The following is a 19,812-nucleotide window of genomic DNA, read 5'->3' as shown; positions in this document are numbered from 1 at the left end:
TTTGCTCAACACACACCTCCAAACACCTGGGCAACACCGGGCACCCAGGCTAGTTATTTAATATGTTCCTCCTTACTTTTGACTACATAATACAATAGATTTAAAATCAAAATACAGGTCGCACCATTCTAGTAGTTTCAATATACTTCAGTAAATTTTGACTTACAGGGTATTATCTTTTACAATTTTAATAGTAATGTTTTCTATTTATTAAGAACCAATTTGAATAAAAATCACCCAATTTTTTTTTTCTTGGCCTTCGGGACAAGATCAAAGTGTAGGATCTGTTCTTCAGATGCTGCAAGCTATGACTAGCAAAGACCAGATGTGGGGGCAACCCCATATGCCTGACCATTAACCAGCTCCCATTTCCCACCTCTCGGGAGCTGGTCCCCTTTTTCCCTTCCCCCTCCCTTCACTCCTCACATTAAAAATCGGCCTTGTGCCTAATTTGCTCGGTGGGGGAGAAAATAAATACCGTCTGCTCTTCAGATGCTGCACTTCTATTTCTTGTTCTCTTTCGGTGGAGGAGAAATCCTTCAGGACTGAGACAATTTTTATTTTTGTACCTTTTCTCCATGTTAAAAAACAACCCTGGTGTCTAACTCTATCCCGTGGAGAGGCATAGTAAATAGGTACATTTTCACCCCAAACAAGGCACATTGCCACTTTGGTGTAGGGGGCTACTATCAGGGGAAATAACTACTTGGGCACTATGTTGGGATTTGGGCAACAAAATGTCGGTTCACATTACACTTGAACTTCTGCATGTCAGTACAGTTGGGGAAGCAGGGACCTGGAATAGAATTCCAGAGTCTAGCGGTTCTGTGGAAGAAACTACTGGAGTAGAAAGATCTTTTACATCTAAGGATCTCTACTGTGTGGGAGTGGGATTTAGCTGCCTGTCAGGTTTGTCAAGGGTGTCTATGCCGTAGGGGCACAAGTGTCTGCAGTTCGTCAGAGCAAGTAAGCATAATCACCGGAAATTAAGAATAATCACCGGAAACAATTGTTAATTAGGTTATTATTTTGCTACATCACTCTAATTATTTCATATTTTCCTTTTTACTGTTATCTATATACTATACTAAATTTTAAATTTAAAGACAGATCGCTCCCTTCAAGTACTATTCAATATACTATATATACTCAATATACAATATATACTCAAGTACTATTCATTATACTATATATATTCAATATACAATATATATTTTAGCAAATTTGAACCTATAGGATCCTATACATTATAATTTGGTTAATAATGCTATAAATTTATACTTCAAAACTTTATTTTTAAAAATTCAAAATTATTTTTTTTAAAAAGTTAAAAATTACCTTTTCAAAAATATATGTATATCTCTATATTTATATAAAAGAGTCAATTCTTCCGAAACCTTTGAATGCTAATCTGTTCTGCCAGCCATATACACCAATTCCTTATGTGTGTTTTCAGAAAATATATGTTCATTATATTGCCATTCAAAATATTTTGCATTTTTTTCCGAGTAAAATGCTCCTCTCAGTACAATCATTTACAGATGAATTCGCAGGCACGTTACTCTCACACTAATATCTACTCTCACAGCTCTCATGGTCAACAGACTTTTTTTTGTTAATAAGGTAATATTTTAATAAATCACCATAATTATTTCATATTTTCAATATACTTCAGGAAATTTGAACTACAAGAGATCATACTTCACTATTCAGTTAAAAATACTTTTTAGTCCAAAAATGTTTTTTGATTAAAAATTATATATTTCCAAAATTTAAAACATCAGCTTAAAAAAATAAATCTCTATGTTTCCATGTATTTTCCAAAACATAATGTATACATGCATATTTTTTTTCGATTTATCAAATAAAAGATTTTTTTTTAATTTAAATTTATTTTAAAAAATTGTTTAGTAATATATATTAATCAAGAGTAATTAGTCAATACAAAGTTTTAATTAAGTTTTTTAAATAATAAAATGTAGAAAAATAACATTTAAAAAATCTGTGTCTGTATATAAAATTTTTCACAATACCTCATCATCATCATCATCATCACCACCACCACCACCACCACCACCACCACCACCACCACCACCACCACTGTCATCATCATCATCATCACCACCATCATAACCATCATCATCATCATCATCATCACTACCACAACCACCATCATCACCACCACCATCACCATCATCATCATCACCACCACCACCACCACCACCATCACCACCACCACCATCATCATCACTACCACCATCACCATCATCATCATAATCATCATCACTACCACCGCCATCATCATCACCATCACCACCACCATCACCACCACCACCATCACCCCCATCATCATCATCATCATCATCATCATCATCATCATCATCATTTCCACCACCGTTATTATCATCATTATCATCGGTTTAACATCTGTTTTACATTCATTGGATGCCTTTAAGAATCTGACTTCTAAACTAACATTTCTCTGACCAGGTCTTTATTTATCCTTCTCCCCCTCAAATTCATTTTCATTATTTCCTCCTGCTTTCCTTTACCTTACCATGTCAACTGAATCTGCTAAATCTATCCAAGAGCTATCATCCATTCTTCCAACGTGACCATACCATCAAAGTCTGCTCGTCTTTATTACTGTCCAGATTTAATCTTTCTCTGATCTGATCAGATCTAAGCCTCCCTTTAAGACTCACATTACACATTCCATCGTATCATTCTCATATCATTTCTCTCCATGCAACGTCTATCCTCAACCCTCACTGGCCAGGTTTCTCTTCCATACATCATCACACTTCTTTGCACATATTAATCTTTTGCTTCTTTACTCGAGATTACCCGAGTAAAAAAGCAAATGCATTTTAGTGGTTTAAATAATTTAGTGGTTTAAATAATTTAGTGGTTTAAATTATTTAGTGGTTTAAATTATTTAGTGGTTTAAATTATTTAGTGGTTTAAATTATTTAGTGGTTTAAATTATTTAGTGGTTTAAATAATTTAGTGGTTTAAATAATTTAGTGGTTTAAATTATTTAGTGGTTTAAATAATTTAGTGGTTTAAATAATTTAGTGGTTTAAATAATTTAGTGGTTTAAATAATTTAGTGGTTTAAATTATTTAGTGGTTTAAATTATTTAGTGGTTTAAATTATTTAGTGGTTTAAATAATTTAGTGGTTTAAATAATTTAGTGGTTTAAATAATTTAGTGGTTTAAATAATTTAGTGGTTTAAATAATTTAGTGGTTTAAATTATTTAGTGGTTTAAATTATTTAGTGGTTTAAATTATTTAGTGGTTTAAATTATTTAGTGGTTTAAATTATTTAGTGGTTTAAATAATTTAGTGGTTTAAATTATTTAGTGGTTTAAATTATTTAGTGGTTTAAATAATTTAGTGGTTTAAATAATTTAGTGGTTTAAATTATTTAGTGGTTTAAATTATTTAGTGGTTTAAATTATTTAGTGGTTTAAATAATTTAGTGGTTTAAATAATTTAGTGGTTTAAATAATTTAGTGGTTTAAATAATTTAGTGGTTTAAATAATTTAGTGGTTTAAATAATTTAGTGGTTTAAATTATTTAGTGGTTTAAATAATTTAGTGGTTTAAATTATTTAGTGGTTTAAATTATTTAGTGGTTTAAATTATTTAGTGGTTAAAATTATTTAGTGGTTTAAATAATTTAGTGGTTTAAATAATTTAGTGGTTTAAATAATTTAGTGGTTTAAATTATTTAGTGGTTTAAATTATTTAGTGGTTTAAATAATTTAGTGGTTTAAATAATTTAGTGGTTTAAATTATTTAGTGGTTTAAATTATTTAGTGGTTTAAATAATTTAGTGGTTTAAATAATTTAGTGGTTTAAATAATTTAGTGGTTTAAATAATTTAGTGGTTTAAATAATTTAGTGGTTTAAATTATTTAGTGGTTTAAATAATTTAGTGGTTTAAATAATTTAGTGGTTTAAATTATTTAGTGGTTTAAATTATTTAGTGGTTTAAATAATTTAGTGGTTTAAATTATTTAGTGGTTTAAATAATTTAGTGGTTTAAATTATTTAGTGGTTTAAATAATTTAGTGGTTTAAATAATTTAGTGGTTTAAATAATTTAGTGGTTTAAATAATTTAGTGGTTTAAATTATTTAGTGGTTTAAATAATTTAGTGGTTTAAATTATTTAGTGGTTTAAATAATTTAGTGGTTTAAATTATTTAGTGGTTTAAATAATTTAGTGGTTTAAATAATTTAGTGGTTTAAATTATTTAGTGGTTTAAATTATTTAGTGGTTTAAATAATTTAGTGGTTTAAATTATTTAGTGGTTTAAATAATTTAGTGGTTTAAATTATTTAGTGGTTTAAATAATTTAGTGGTTTAAATTATTTAGTGGTTTAAATAATTTAGTGGTTTAAATTATTTACAAAAAAAAAAAGAGGAGCTATTTTTATTCTTATTGTTTTTCATTTTTAGCAGAGAAAAAAGAAATCCCGAAACAGGAAACAAGTCCCATTCTACCATCGCCAAGAGAAACACCATCCGGCCGTTCAAAGAAGACAAAATCTAAACGTCATGATTCTATTGAAGCAATAAAGGTAAGCTTTATATATATATATATATATATATATATATATATATATATATATATATATATATATATATATATATATATAATTATATATATATATAATTATATATATATATATATATATATATATATATATATATATATATATATATAATTATCCACTGACACATGTTTTGTCGTCTACGACTCATTAGATGAGTCGTAGACGACGAAACATATGTCAGTGGATAATTATATTTTAAAAATAATATATATACCGCTCCCCATGTGGGGGTACCAAATAGGTTAAAGGGAAAATTATTTCCAACTCGCATTTAGGTAAAAATGCACTTTCGTAAATAATTGAATTCATTTAAAACGTATCACAAAAACAAATAATATATATATATATATATATATATATATATATATATATATATATATATATATATATATATATATAATGAATAAATGACAAAAATCTATATTCCAAATTTCATGATGTTGACCATCTTACAATTTATTCCTTTAATTCAGGAAAAAACAATGTAAAGAGACGTATTGGTGAAAGATTAAGTGCTAAGTGTACTAAGGAAACTGTCAAGTTTGGGGTCAGAAGCGTCATGGTATTTAGAATGTTTTCTAGCCAAGGTACAACACCTCTTGTCCAGTTACAAACTCGTGTAAATGCTCAGATCTATAAAAACTTTGTTCAAGATCATGTTGTGCCAATCATACAGAATTCAGGTTTCGATAGGGCTACCTTTATGCAAGATAATGCCCATGTCACAAGGCAAGGGTGGTAATGAGTTACCTTAGCGAGCAAGATTTCGAAATTATGGATTGGCCACCACAAAGTCCTGACTTAAATCCAATAGAAAATGTTTGGAAGACCTTAGGAGTGAAAGTTATGGAAAGAAATCCCACTAACACGGAGGATTTGTGGGTGAAGCTTCAAGAAGAATGGTCTAAAATTAGTATCGAGGATTGTCAAGAACTGATTCGTTCTTGTAGTCGTATATGTGCAACTACCATTGAGAGGAAGAACTCATTTACTAAATATTGATTGTACATGTATTTTTTTTATTGGTTTTTGGCTGTTTGCATTGTTTTTCTCACTTTGTCCCTTACTTTTGGACGTTCCTATTTTGAAAATAAATAAATAATTGTTATAATTCTTTTTCTATCCTTTGCAAATGATTAAAATTTTAGTATGTTATTATGGATGATAACGACTACCAGTTGTCAAAATTTCAGCTTTTCACAGTTGTTATTTGTAACAAATACTAGGTTTTCAAATTTTTGTCCCTTAGTTTTGGACGCTACTGTGTATGTGCGTATATATATATATATATATATATATATATATATATATATATACAGAGAGAGAGAGAGAGAGAGAGAGAGAGAGAGAGAGAGAGAGAGAGAGAGAGAAAGGAAACAATATAAATAGACGTCTGCATATATGCATGCATATATATATATATATATATATATATATATATATATATATATATATATATATTTTTTTTAGATACGGATTGGTAATTCATATTATTTGTAAGATTCAGACTACTGTTCTCATCTTGAGTGTTATTTTCATGATGGAAAATAAAATGGCTCAAAAAAGCAGCACATATGCTGGGTGAAATCACCTACTAAATAGATCTGGGTATGGAAATTCTTAATAATAGATAATATATATAGTAATAAATAGGTATTAAAATAATATATATATATATATATATATATATATATCATATATATATATCATATATATATATATCATATATATATATCATATATATATATATCATATATATATATATATCATATATATATATATCATATATATATATATATCATATATATATATATCATATATATATATATCATATATATATATATATATATATATATATATATATATATAAAATAGAGAATTGTATTTTGCTTGAAGCATTAATGGTAAATAGATTTGGAGAAGTATAAGAAGGCTAAAGCAATGCAGTGAACAGGTATTCGTTTGACGTATGTACAAAACTGGACAAGTGAAAGAATGTCTTATTTGTATTGTTTGATTGTTCGGACAATTATTCTCATCCTGGGTGTTATTGGCACAATGTTTCAGTTGTTAACCACTACGACCGTCGTCAGGTGTAAACTCCATGTTTTTTGTTACACCGGCCTTTCTAACACAAGGGGAATTACACTAGTTCTCACTATATATAGTGCCAGTAATACCTACACCGATGGAAGAAGCAATAGTACTACCACTGACTAGCTGCATGCAAGCCAGTTATACCTGTTTCCTACCTTTGTACCTGTGATGTTAAATACACTTGTTCCTTAAACCAACCTCGACTTAAGTTTCTTCTTTTTACTATTTTTTTTTAACTAAGGAAAAGGGGGTAAACTTTGTTTTTCAAGAAATCGGACCTTGGGTTTTAGGGTGTGTGTGGTGGCATGTATTGAGAGCCAGCTGTGTCTGGTGCCGTGTATTGAGAGCCAGCTGTGTCTGATGCTGTGTATTGAGAGCCAAATGTGTCTGGTGCCGTGCATTGAGAGCCAGCTGTGTCTGATGCTGTGTATTGAGAGCTAGCTGTGTCTGGTGCCATGTATAGAGAGCCAGCTGTTTCTGATGCTGTGTATTGAGAGCCAGCTGTGTGTGGTGCCATATATTGAGAGCCAGCTGTGTCTAGTGCTGTGTATTAAGAGTCGGCCAATGTGGCGGTCAGTTAGTAAGAACCACAACATTACAGTATGTAAGATATGCCAGCGGCAATCACCTTAGATGTGTTTAACTGACGTCCTCTCCAGGAGGAAGTGTCAAGGGAATATTAAATTTACAAGCGATGCCCAGTCATATGCATATCCCGCTCAGGGGAGATGACATTAGGTTTTTTGCGGTTCTTGCAAGATGTCAGTATTCTCCTATGTACAGCACCTGTTATCCTCAAATGGTCACCCATCTGGTAGTGACCAGGCTCATCATTGCTTAACCGGTGATCTAACAAGAACCGGTATGTTAACATGATTATACCATATATATTATATGGCTAAAAGAGTGGAGAGTGAAAAGAGGCGTAGGCAGTCGGTTATAAGTTTTGGGGCACGCAGACGGGTAGAGAATGACTTAAAATCGATGATAAAAAATGGGCCCCAAGTATCCCCAGCTGGGAATACCATCCTCCCTTCTTCTGCCAGTAAAAGGGAAGGCAACAGTAACATCTTAATAAAGTGTCCTTCCTTCAAATTCGATGATTCCTTTGTTTTGTTGTGCTGTTCTGAAACATTAATAGTTAGTACCTGATCGCGGTAGAAGTAGGCAACAGTTCTCTCACCCCCAATAACTGTCGTTTGATTTTATGTCGAACACCACACTTAAAAGGATGAAATGTTAATTTGTCACATTGACTTCCTGTCATGACGTCATTTCCAGCCATGTTTAACTTATTAGTTAATTAATGTATTTTAGTTGGTTGTAAAATTGCGAAACATTCTGACCTCCCCTCGAAGTGGAGCTAAATATCATTGTATGATTTTCAGGTTTCTGATGAAGGCAAAGAATTGGAACAAGAAATTAAAATTCCACCAGAGGAGTCGTCACAACCGACAGAATCACCGTCACCATCGCCACCAGTTTTCCCAAATTTGCATTTAACATGTCCTGATGGCTTGAGGATCGAATATTTTCTAGAATGTTATTATGGTAAGTGAAAGGAGAACTGATGACCTTTGGACCTTGCTAAATTTTTTATTCAATGTCATTTTAACATTGACTACAAGTGTGACCTGATCACCTCCATGATCGCGTTACAATAAAGCAATACATAACGAGTACTTAATGTAAATCAGTTGAGCTGTGTGTGTGTGTGTCTGTGTGTGTGTGTGTGTGTGTGCGTGTCTGTGTGTGTGTGTGTCTGTGTGTGTGTGTGTGCGTGTCTGTGTGTGTGTGTGTGATACCGTCATATAACGTAGAACAAGAAATACCAAACGTTGTCCGTCGTGAGGTATGTCAATCACCAGCAGTTTTTTTCTTGGCCCAATCTATTTTCTCCTGGCTTCAGCTTCAGTCTCTCTGATCTTTCTGGGGGAGGGGAGAGGGACTTCCTAACTGCGACTCCCAAGCTGAACACTGTCTTCCACTATCACAAATGCAAGACTGTCCGCAAACGTCTCAAAACTCATTGCTACTCTTAAAGCAACCTTTATTGTTCAGTCCTTTGCTCCTGTTCACTGCCACACCTTGATTAACAATCCTATTTCTCTGTTGTGTGCCCTGGTGAACAACTTCCTATATCTTTGTTTTACTGATAAGCAGTTTTCTCCTTTTTTAATTCCTAACAACGTTAGTTTATAGAAAAGTTGTCCAGGAAAGATAATGTGAGTATATTCACCAAAATCACTTAGTTATAATAAAAGAGAAGTCGAGTGCATCATCATCATCATCATCATCATCATCACCACCACCACCACCACCACCACCGTCATCATTATCATCATCACCATAATCATCATTATCATCATCATTATCAACAGTATCATCAGCATCATCATTATTATCAACATTATCGTCACCATCATCATTATCATCATCATCATTATCGTCATCATCATCATTCATATCATCATTTTCATTATATTTTTTATAGCAATTGCTCGTCTGAGCTCCAATCTATAGTCCCCTCGGGACTGACTTTCACAAAAAATACTCGTCTAGTTGTAACCACTATCAATAATTTTCCCCACTCTTTATCTGTGCCTAAACGTAAACGTAGATTCCATGAACAAAGTTTCTTTCTTAGAACTGCACACCTGTGGAACTCTTTTCCATTTTCCTGCTTTCCAGCTGACTACAATATGGTCGTCTTCAAGTCTAATGTAAACAAGTTCTTGATGAGCCGTCCCCTTAACTAATCTGATTTACTAAATTTCCACTACTAACGATGTCTACGACATGTTCCCTTTGACTACTGTACTCATTAACCATTATCCTTGAGTGGCCTCCAGGCTTTGATAAGTGGTGATTCCTTTGTAAAATTGTACATAAAAAAATGAAATCAATTATCAATCTTTATCTAAAAAATTCAGAATGATAAATTTGAATGTGTGCTTTATTTGTTTATCCTGATAAATTTCAAGATTTTATTTTGATACATTCATTTGAATTGATTTCAGGTTCAATTTCAATGAAACGCAAAATGCAAATTCTAATTTCTAATCATTTTAACGTTTTCATTCATTCACAATTATTTGCAGGCATCGAACCAGTGCTTCCAAATGAACATCGAATATTGGTGAAGCAAAGTTATCCATTCCGTAACAATGGTATGCAGCCGTGCGAATCAACACGTAACAAACATGCTTACCGAGAGCAACATCGAATCATCATCTCGGATGGTACGGTCATCAAGAAAATGAAGGATGGAACTTTTGAGGTATGCAATTTACTTATCCTGCACACACCCACATGCATATATATATATATATATATATATATATATATATATATATATATATATATATATATATATATATATATATATATATATATATATATATATTAAGTAATGTGATTTATAATTTAAAAATTTTAAAAAAATTTTAAAATTTAAAAATCAACCGACAGAATCACCGTTCAATAAAATAAAAAGCTATAGTAAACATCTAAATGACTACTTTAAACACAGTTCCTGATTTCAAAAAAAAAGAAAAACTAAAAGATTCATCTGCCTTACTTTTAATGCTAGGTTTATTTATGGGGTCTTTTAAATTCAATAAAAATCCTCCTAAATTTGCTGATGAGGAGACCGTGCTTAACAAAAAAACTATATATAATTATTCTACATAACTTCATGTATACCACAATAAAAAGTACGGATTTCCGAAACGATCGTACAGATAATTGATTTTGTTGTTGTTCCTTCTTATGAAACTGATTTTTAATTTAATTAAAATTTGATTTTTAAATTTAAAAATTTTTTTTAAATTTTTAAATTATAAATCACATTACTTAATATTGAATTAGCTCTAGGACATTTAACTATCGAGCTTATTATATATCTAAATTACAACGAGCACTTTCTATTTCCTGTATTTTAATTAAACTAGTAATTTCACTGTTACATTAAAATACACTTAGCTCTTTAGACTATTGTTCTAATCTCCTTTAAATTATATATATATATATATATATATATATATATATATATATATATATATATATATAGTCTTTGAAGTTTTTAACCTTTAAAACTATATGAAAAAATATTTTTTATCATTCGTTAGAAAACCATCCAGTCAGTAAGTTATTTAATCACCTGCAATCACTGCATCAACTCGCTCTCGAATTTACTATAGTACCAATAATTTATTTTTCAAGGGATCATCAGTTGTTTACCATGAAACACTGTTTCGGGGATTTTATATATATATATCTGGATGTATATATAGATGTTATTTGTTTGCTTTTGCGATACATTTTTCAATTATTTTTACGAAACTGCATTTTTACCTAAATGCGAGTTGGGAATAATTTTCCCTTTTATCAATTTGGTACCCCCAAATGGGGAGCGGCATATATATTATTTTTAAAATATAATTATCCACTGACACGTGTTTCATCGTCTATGACTCATCAGAGTGGCTGAATCTAGCAAGATTCGAAATCGGGACCTCATGGTAAGAAGCCTAAACTCTTACCACTGGACCATCTCGCACGACTGTTTGGATATATTGCGATTTACGTAGATGTTATTTGTTTGTTTATATATATATATATAGACATGTACTTAAACATGTACAAAAATATGAGGAGTGTACTCACTATTACTGTACGCTATATATATATATATATATATATATATATATATATATATATATATAAAGCGTACAGTAATAGTGAGTAAACTCCTCATATTTTTGTACATGTTTAAGTATATGTCTTCATGAGACAACACTTTGACACAATGAAAAGTAGTCTGTGTGCGGCTTATATAACAGAGTTAATTTATTCTCTTCCCAAAATAACTCAAAATACAACCATTAAAAGCTGAACAATTGTGAACAAAAGTAAATACACCCCTTAGGGATAGTTGTTAATATTAACATGCACTCTATCAACTGTCAGAATTTTGTCTGGCCACCATCATTATCCAGAACTGCCTTTACTCTCTTGGGCATGGAGTTTCCTAGAACTTTGCAGGTAGCCACTGGAATGCTCTTCCACTCCACTCTAGCGATGTCGTGGAGCTAGTGAATTTTTTAGACTTTGTGCACCTCCACCTTCTACTTGAGAATCCCCCAAAGATGTTCTATTGGATTCAAGCCAATCAATCACCTTTATCCTCAGCCTCTTTAGTAAAACAGTGGTTGTCTTGGAGGTGTGTTTGGAGCCATTTTCATGCTAGAACACTGCCCTGTGACTCAGTTTATTGAGGGAGAGGATCATGCTTTGCTACAAGATTTCACAGTTGGAGTTTATGTTTCCCTCAATGAAATGTAACTCTTCAATATATATAGCACACATGCAGCCCCAGACCATGAAATTCCCACCACCATGCTTTACTGTAGACATGACCCACTTATCTTTGTACTCCTTACCTAGTCACCGCCACACATGCTTAAAGCCATTGGAACCAAACAAATTAATCTTCATCTCATCAGACCACAGGACATGGTTCCAGTAATCCATGTGTTTTGTTGACGTCTTCAGCAAACTGTTTGCATGCTTTCTTGTGTATCATATTCAGAAGAGGCTCCCTCCTAGTGTAACAGCCATGACCACCAATTTGATGTAGAGTGCAGCATATGGTTTAATCACTAACAGGCTGACCCCCCCCCCCCCTCTTCAATCTTTGCAGCAATGCTGACAGCATTCCTACACTGATCTTTCAAAAAAATGTGATGTTCAGTATGTGCACGCAGCTTCTTTGGATGACCTACCTGAGGCCTGTTCTGAGTGGACCCTGTTCTTTTAAAAAAACCTGTTCTTCTGGATGATCTTAGCCACTGTGCTTCAGGGTGTTAGCAATCTTCTTCTAGCCTTGGCCATCTTCATGTAGTGCAACAATACATCTTTTAAGATCCTCAGAGACTTCTCTGCCAGGTGAAGCCATGTTGGAACTTTCAGTGATCAGTATAAGAGAATGTAAGAGCTGCACTACAAATTTGAACACACCTGCTCCCTATGTAGGGGAACCTGAGGCAAAATGAGATAGCGGGGTAAAACGAGACACCAGAGATAACTGAAACAGAGAGAGAAAGAGAGAGAGAGAGAGAGAGCTCTTTCGTGAGGAGTCTAATCCAGAGATCACGTGGTAACGTCTTGCCGCCAACGTCTACTAGTGTTTTTATTAAGCCCCGTACATCCAAAAGGGGTAAGTATTTAAAATTTATCTATTTTGATCTTTTTTTTTTGTTGTGGCATTGTTTTCCAATACTTTGAATGTTCAGTACACAGAATATGGTTTATATGTCAATGTTACCTTTGACTCGACAGTTCTTTTTCCCTTAAGTGTCTCGTTTTGCCCCAGGTTCCCCTACCCTTTAGATAACGTTATTAGTACACGTCACTAAGATAACAACCTGATTACATGTCATTATTTCTAAGTTATCAACTATATTATAGCATTTTTACATTACTTTCCTCAATCAATGTAAACTGGTAGAACACGTGGAAATTCCATGGTAGTTGAAAAAATTTTTAAACGCATTATAAATAAAATGAGTAAAAATTAAATAAAATAAATAACGACGAATTTAAAACAATTTTTTGACAAATTCTTTCTTAATCTTTCGACTCTTATCTAATTTCCACGTATCTCAAAAAGACCATGTAGGGAAACCTGGGGCAAAATGAGATAGAGGGGTAAAACGAGACACCACAGATAACTGAAAGAGACACAGAGAGAGAGGGAGAGAGAGAGAGAGAGAGAGAGCTCTTTCGTGAGGAGTCTGATCAAGAGATCATGTGGTAACGCCTTGCCGCCAACGTCTACCATTGTTTCATTCAGCCCCGTACATCAAAAAGAGGTAAGTATTCAAAATATATCTATTTTGATCAGTGACGAACTGTACTCTGAGAGTGCAGAAAGCTGGGTAGCCTGTCAAAGGGACTGTAGGAAATGGGCACACTACGAATGTAACAAGACCCCAATCTTCATTCGTGAGCTCTGTGAAGACTGACTTATTCAGACCAAGATCCGTCTCGTTTTGCCCCAAGCATGGGGCAAAACGGGACAATACAGTTAGCTGAATAAATCGTCTGTATTTCTTTTGAAAATAATTTCTCATTTTTTTTTCTTGTGGCATTGTTTTCCAATACATTGAATGTTCAGTACACAAAATATAATTTATATGTCAATGCTACTTTTGACTTGACAGTTCTTTTTCACTTAAGTGTCTCGTTTTGCCCCAGGTTCCCCTATACATGAGCCTCATAATGATTCACATGAAATTTTAGAAAGAAAATGACAAGCATTACTCAATTGGAATATTTAGGGGTGCAGTTTCTTTGGGGTATGCTCACTTTTGTTGGCAGGGGTTTAAGCTTTAATGATTATATTTTGAGTTATTTTGAGGGGAAAATAAATTAACTCTTTTATATAAGACTAGCGGGGGGGGGTACCCGGTGTTGCCCGGGTGTTTGGAGGTGGGTGTGTTTTTGAATAAATGAAAAGAAAAATCGTTGGCCGGGTGTCCCGGGTGTTTGTTTTTAAAAAGAAACGAAGCCTTGACACGCAGTTGGAAAATAATGATGTGTGAAAAAAAAACGTGCGACGTTTAACGGCAGGTGCCCGTTTTTGACGAGTTAATGACATCAACTTTGAGTGCGGGACAGTGTTTTATTTACCGTGAGTCTGTTCGCTTCTTTTTTTATATGGAAAAGCTTAGTGCACATGTGGCGATCGAAAATTGTTGAATATTTATCTTTTCAAAGTCGGGCAAATTAAATAGACACGCGACTCCAGTTGTTAACTCGTAGATATTATCATTTAGGCGCGATATAAAAAGTTTTAAGAATTTGTGAGGCAACCGATCGGTTCTTGGAAAAAAGCCTTTCTTGGACATACACGAAAACGCACACACACACACACACACACACACACACACACACACACACACACAAATTTTCGCTTTTATATTTATAGATGCAGACAGACTACTTTTCATTGTGTCAAAGTGTCATTTTGGCAGTGTTGCCCCATGCTGAGATAGACTTAAATATCTACAGAAATGTGAGGAGAGTACTCACTTTTGTGATACGCTGTATATATATATATATATATATATATATATATATATATATATATATGAGATTATCCGTGACCCGTTGGGTCAGTATGTTATATTAGCTATGGAATTAATGTATGAGCGTGACACTTGTGACGTAAAGAAAATAGTTTTTTGTGACATAATAGAAACATTTCTATGAAAGTATATTCAAATGAAAAAAGAATATAGATAGAGTTCTATGAGTCGTTCTGTATATAATTGTTTATTTTTGGAAAAAAAAACTTACAGCCATTGAATTATAAATGGTTTTCCATACTTATAGGTAAATGTGCACTGAACAAATACTATAATACTTAAAGTTAAATTCAAATTTTGAAATATCTTTTAATTTAAACATGGAAAAAAAACAATTGGGACACTCAAAGCGTACACAATAAAGCAATGTGTTTTATTGTCACGTTGATTATTTATTTGTAACGCAAATAAAAAAAAAACATATTTTGGGGGTTATTTATGTTGGCAGTGTAGAAGAAAATGCATGAATGTTTTTTAGAAAGGTGTATTAAAAAATGGAGAATAAATTTTTAAAAAAATGATGCTGGTGGGTAAATCGCCGTTGTAAAATGCTCTTATAGTTGTCAACGGGTTAAAGTAGATTTATTTGTAAGTAAATTGCATTAAAATAACTTAAACGTAATACAGAAATAAACGATGTAAAAAAAAATGCAGAAAGTATTAACAATTGTTTATTTGGATAATTTAAACGTGAAAAAACAAAAACAATTGGGACGATGAAAACATACACAGTAAAACAATACGTTTTATTGTCGCATTGCTTATTTGTTTATGTACGCATGTGCAACCGGAAGTTGTAAACCAGATGTTGGGTTACAACATCCGTTAAAAGGTCATTTGAGTTTTATAATTATATATATATATATATATATAGGCAACATTTTTTTCTCTTATAATTTAATAAGATAGATGTTTTTTGTCTATTAATTCTATTAATTCTGTTTTTTATCCTTTTCAACTTCCAAATAATGGTCTTCACTTTTGGCAAGAACTGGCTGATGAAATCGCCATATTTGTCATAAGTCTGAGTTCTTTCCAATCCTTCTATATTTATCATCAAACTTGTTTTGAACAATTTGTGTATATATATATATATATATATATATATATATATATATATATATATATATAGAGAGAGAGAGAGAGAGAGAGAGAGAGAGAGAGAGAGAGAGAAAATAAAAAGGAACAAACCGTATTATGTGTTCATCAACGTTTCGTCTTTATTTCGAGACTTCCTCTGGATGAATGAGATTAAGAAACAAAAAATACCAGTACAAAATATTTGAAAATGTTTCACGTGCACAGTGTGACGCAGTTCTATTTCAGAGAAACGGAAAAAAAAAGAAGACATTTTCAAATATTTTGTACTGGTATTTTTTGTTTCTTAATCTCATTCATCCAGAGGAAGTCTCGAAATAAAGACGAAACGTTGATGAACACATAATACGGTTTGTTCCTTTTTATTTTCTCTATTTTGTCGGAATACTATTTCCATCATTTTCATCATTTTTAAAATAATGAGAAGTTGGTTGGTTGGTTGTTTTTTTTTTACGGCATATCAACCCTTTTCAGGTTATTTAATGTCGAATCCAAAGATTCGGAAGAAAATGTTTTTAAATAGAATATATTTGTTGTTTTCAAGTCGGTTTCTATTTAACCCATAGTTGGGACCCTAATAGGTACAATCACTCCGGATCAGAGTGGACCTGGGAGCAATGGCAATTAAAGGGTGGCTCCACACTCCCCAAAGCCCGCAAGCTGGGGCCTCACCACCGGATATAGTTTAAGGTCAGATCCAGGACCCAAATAATGAGAAGGGATAGAGATATATATCTCATTAAAAAAAAAATAGACATTTTTGTCTATTTTTTCATGTTTTTTTATTCTTTCCAATTTCTGAATAAATGTCTTCATTTCTGACAGAAACTGGATGATGTAGTAGCCACATTTGTTTGCCGTAAACTCGAGTACTTTCCAATCTTTCTATATTCATCGTCAGGGATAGATTAATCCAACTGATTTTGAACAATTTATATAATTTTTGTTTTTTAATAAGGTGTACATTTATTTTGTTGGTTAATTATTTTCATAACTTTAAAACATTTCATTAAAATAAACTTTACCAAGAGTAGTACAATCTTTGTAAAGTTATTAAAATAATTAACTAATGAAATAAATATACATGCTATTAAATATATATGTATAATAACGTTGACACACCGGTTCCTGTCAGATCACAGAAGTTAAGCAACATTGAGTCTGGCTAGTACCAGGTGGGTGACCATTTGGGAATTCTAGGTGGTGTATGTGCTTTCGGCTTATCTCAGCGTTGTTTCCAGCCGTCCTGAACCTCCTCTTGCCACTGGTATTCAACAATGTCGACTCAGGTGAGGTGTGGTCTTGCCATAAAAAATTCACGTGTAGGCACCGTTACAGTGGGTATCCATAGTCTGTCAAGACTGAAGGAAGCCTTTTTTAATTTTTATTTTTTATGTATAAAAATTGTTTAAAACCATTTAGATTAATCTAACCAATATCTCGCTACAGGATATCATTGGTATTTATGCCGACTCACTTAATAATGGCAATCTAACTCCCCCACCTTTCCCTAGGAATATTTTTGTGGAACTCATGTTGATCTGTACTAAATCAGTAGAATTCAGAATTTTATTTATAAATAAAAAAAAGCTTATAAAACAGTTCATAAAAAATGCAATCATATTGCCTGACTCGTACTGCTCTATGACTTTGCATCTCGGAGGAGACGCAGTTTGAATACATGGAGATAGACAGACGAACATGGTGAGTTTTATAAATATTAGGTTAAGAAGTTCAATATAATTTACTATGATTGAATGCAATGTGTATTTTTGATTCTCAGGTACTCTACGTTGATGGTACTGTAGCCAAGCTTGAATTTGATTCATCCGATGAAGGTGCCTCAGATATTATGACAGGTATCTATTAGGTTGAGAAGTAAATTCTTGATGAATTTTTAATTTTGATTTAAATGATGTATTTTCAAATAAGTTTTCGTTATAATACCTTTACTTTATATATATTATTTTAAAGAGCGATTTTCGCACTATTTACGATTGTTTAAATTACAATCGTTTTAAAACAATTACGTCTTCATTTCAGAATGTGGAATGTAAGATAGAAAAAAAAACCCACACAAATTTTCTTATTTCAATTCAAGCTAGGCCGAAAAGCTGCTGAAACAGCTTGCGATATAAACAAAGTGTTTGGCCCAGAAACCACAAATGAACGTACAGCACAATGATGGTTTTAGAAATTTTCTGGCGGCGATAATGAGTGTAGTTGTCGACTATCAGATGTTTACAACGATCAATTAAGAACCTTAGTTGAAGCCAAGCCATGCATAACTGTTTGAGAACTTGCTTCTGAATTTGGCATGAGATATACAACGATATCCAAGTACTAGAGAGAGAGTGGAAAAGACAAAATCTTGATAAATGGGTGCCTCACGAATTGAATGACAATCAAAAGAAACACGATTATGAAGTGTCACCTTCCATTCTTTTACACAATAAGAACGACCCGTTCTCGACCGGGTTGTGACTTATGATAAAATGTGGGTTCTTTACAACAACCGGCGATGCTCAGCTTAGTGGTTAGATGTCAGTTAAGCTCCTCAACACTTCCCAAAGCCAAAGTTGCACCAAAAGAAGGTTATGTTGACGATTTAGTTTTCTGTGACCGGTCTTATCCATTACAGTTTTTTGAAATGGATTAAATGAATCAGAAACTTCAACAACAACACCCAGCATGAGTCGACAAAAAAGACTTAATTCTCCTCCACGACTAAACCCAACTGCACGTTGCTGAACCGACCCTGCAGAAGTTGAACAAATTGGGCTATGAAGCCCTGTCTCATCCACCATACTCTCCAGACCTCTCGCCTACCAAATACCACTTTTTTTAACCACCTCGACAACTTTCAGCATGAGAAATGCTTCAAAAACCTAAATGATATCAAAAACGCCTTCAGCAACTTCATTGCCACCAGAACGCAAAGTTTTTATTTAACTTAAATATACTTGGTTTGCGTTGGCAAAAGTGTGTTGATTCTGATGCTGCTTTCTTGTCAAACTGATATTTGATTCTATTTTTATTAATTGGATCTTAACTCTACAGTTAAATTTATTGATCTGTCACACTAAAGTTTCTAATAGCATTTACATCAGATGGACTGTTGCTGCCATATCTTGTTTGTACAGAGTCAAATTTTCTTTCACAATCTGATGGAGGGGGATCTCTTCTTGTCACTTCACACAGTAAAGATGTTGCTAGCCTCTCTCTAGCAAGGTCGACGGTAAGATCCAGCCATTCACGGTTCCATTGCTGGAACCCTGAATGCCTGAATCTTGTCAACTCCATTGCTGGCCGACAGGGGTAGGTGACTATGACGCAAGATGCAATTAATACCATTGGGGCTGGCTCAACCCATCCTGGGTGAATGCTGCTACAGGTACAGGTAGCCTCTCTTTACTGTATCATCATTGTCATAGTAGGTGCTCTACTGAGGTCCAATGCCTGGTTCCTGATGTGAAAAATTTACAGCCAGAACTCGTCTGGCTACAGTTACGTATTCGATGTGGCCAGTTGTTCAAAATGCGTTTGTCCAGTCTACATAAATGTTAACCTCTACTTTTGTTGCTGGTACAAATATATATATACGCTAACAGTGAAGTAAAAATCACAACACAGTTGATCTACAAAAAATATATTGCTTTTATTTCACGCCGACAAATCAGCTTTTGATAAATTCTTACTCTGTGTTTTGACATATCTGAAATGTTCATGTGGTGGAATGTGTGGTTGTGTCAGATGTTGGGCAGTGGAGAAATGGTAATGCAGCCTGGCTCTCTCTAACTGACTGACTGACTGACTGACTGACTTTTTCTTTGTGA

At 33.1% G+C, this 19,812-nt stretch overlaps 1 protein-coding gene across 4 annotated transcripts in view; it reads left to right on the top strand.

The window, feature by feature from the left end:
* Positions 1–19,812, top strand: part of LOC145296099 (sperm-associated antigen 17-like) — a 163,836-nt gene that overhangs the window by 88,339 nt on the left and 55,685 nt on the right. For 3 of the 4 annotated variants that reach the window (XM_080142243.1, XM_080142242.1, XM_080142239.1), the window contains exons 20-23: positions 4,471–4,592; positions 8,114–8,276; positions 9,827–10,005; positions 17,760–17,835. In XM_080142243.1, the coding sequence (XP_079998369.1) occupies positions 4,471–4,592; positions 8,114–8,276; positions 9,827–10,005; positions 17,760–17,835 (540 nt within the window). The remainder of the gene's footprint in view (positions 1–4,470; positions 4,593–8,113; positions 8,277–9,826; positions 10,006–17,759; positions 17,836–19,812) is intronic. The other variant, XM_080142241.1, reaches the window with a different exon arrangement.

This window comes from Euprymna scolopes, chromosome 16 (assembly GCF_053919585.1).
Source record: "Euprymna scolopes isolate OS-2025 chromosome 16, ASM5391958v1, whole genome shotgun sequence".
NCBI classification, from domain to species: domain Eukaryota; kingdom Metazoa; phylum Mollusca; class Cephalopoda; order Sepiida; family Sepiolidae; genus Euprymna; species Euprymna scolopes.
The sequence above is the reverse complement of the archived record's forward strand: the minus strand, read 5'-3'. Positions and strand labels throughout refer to the sequence as shown.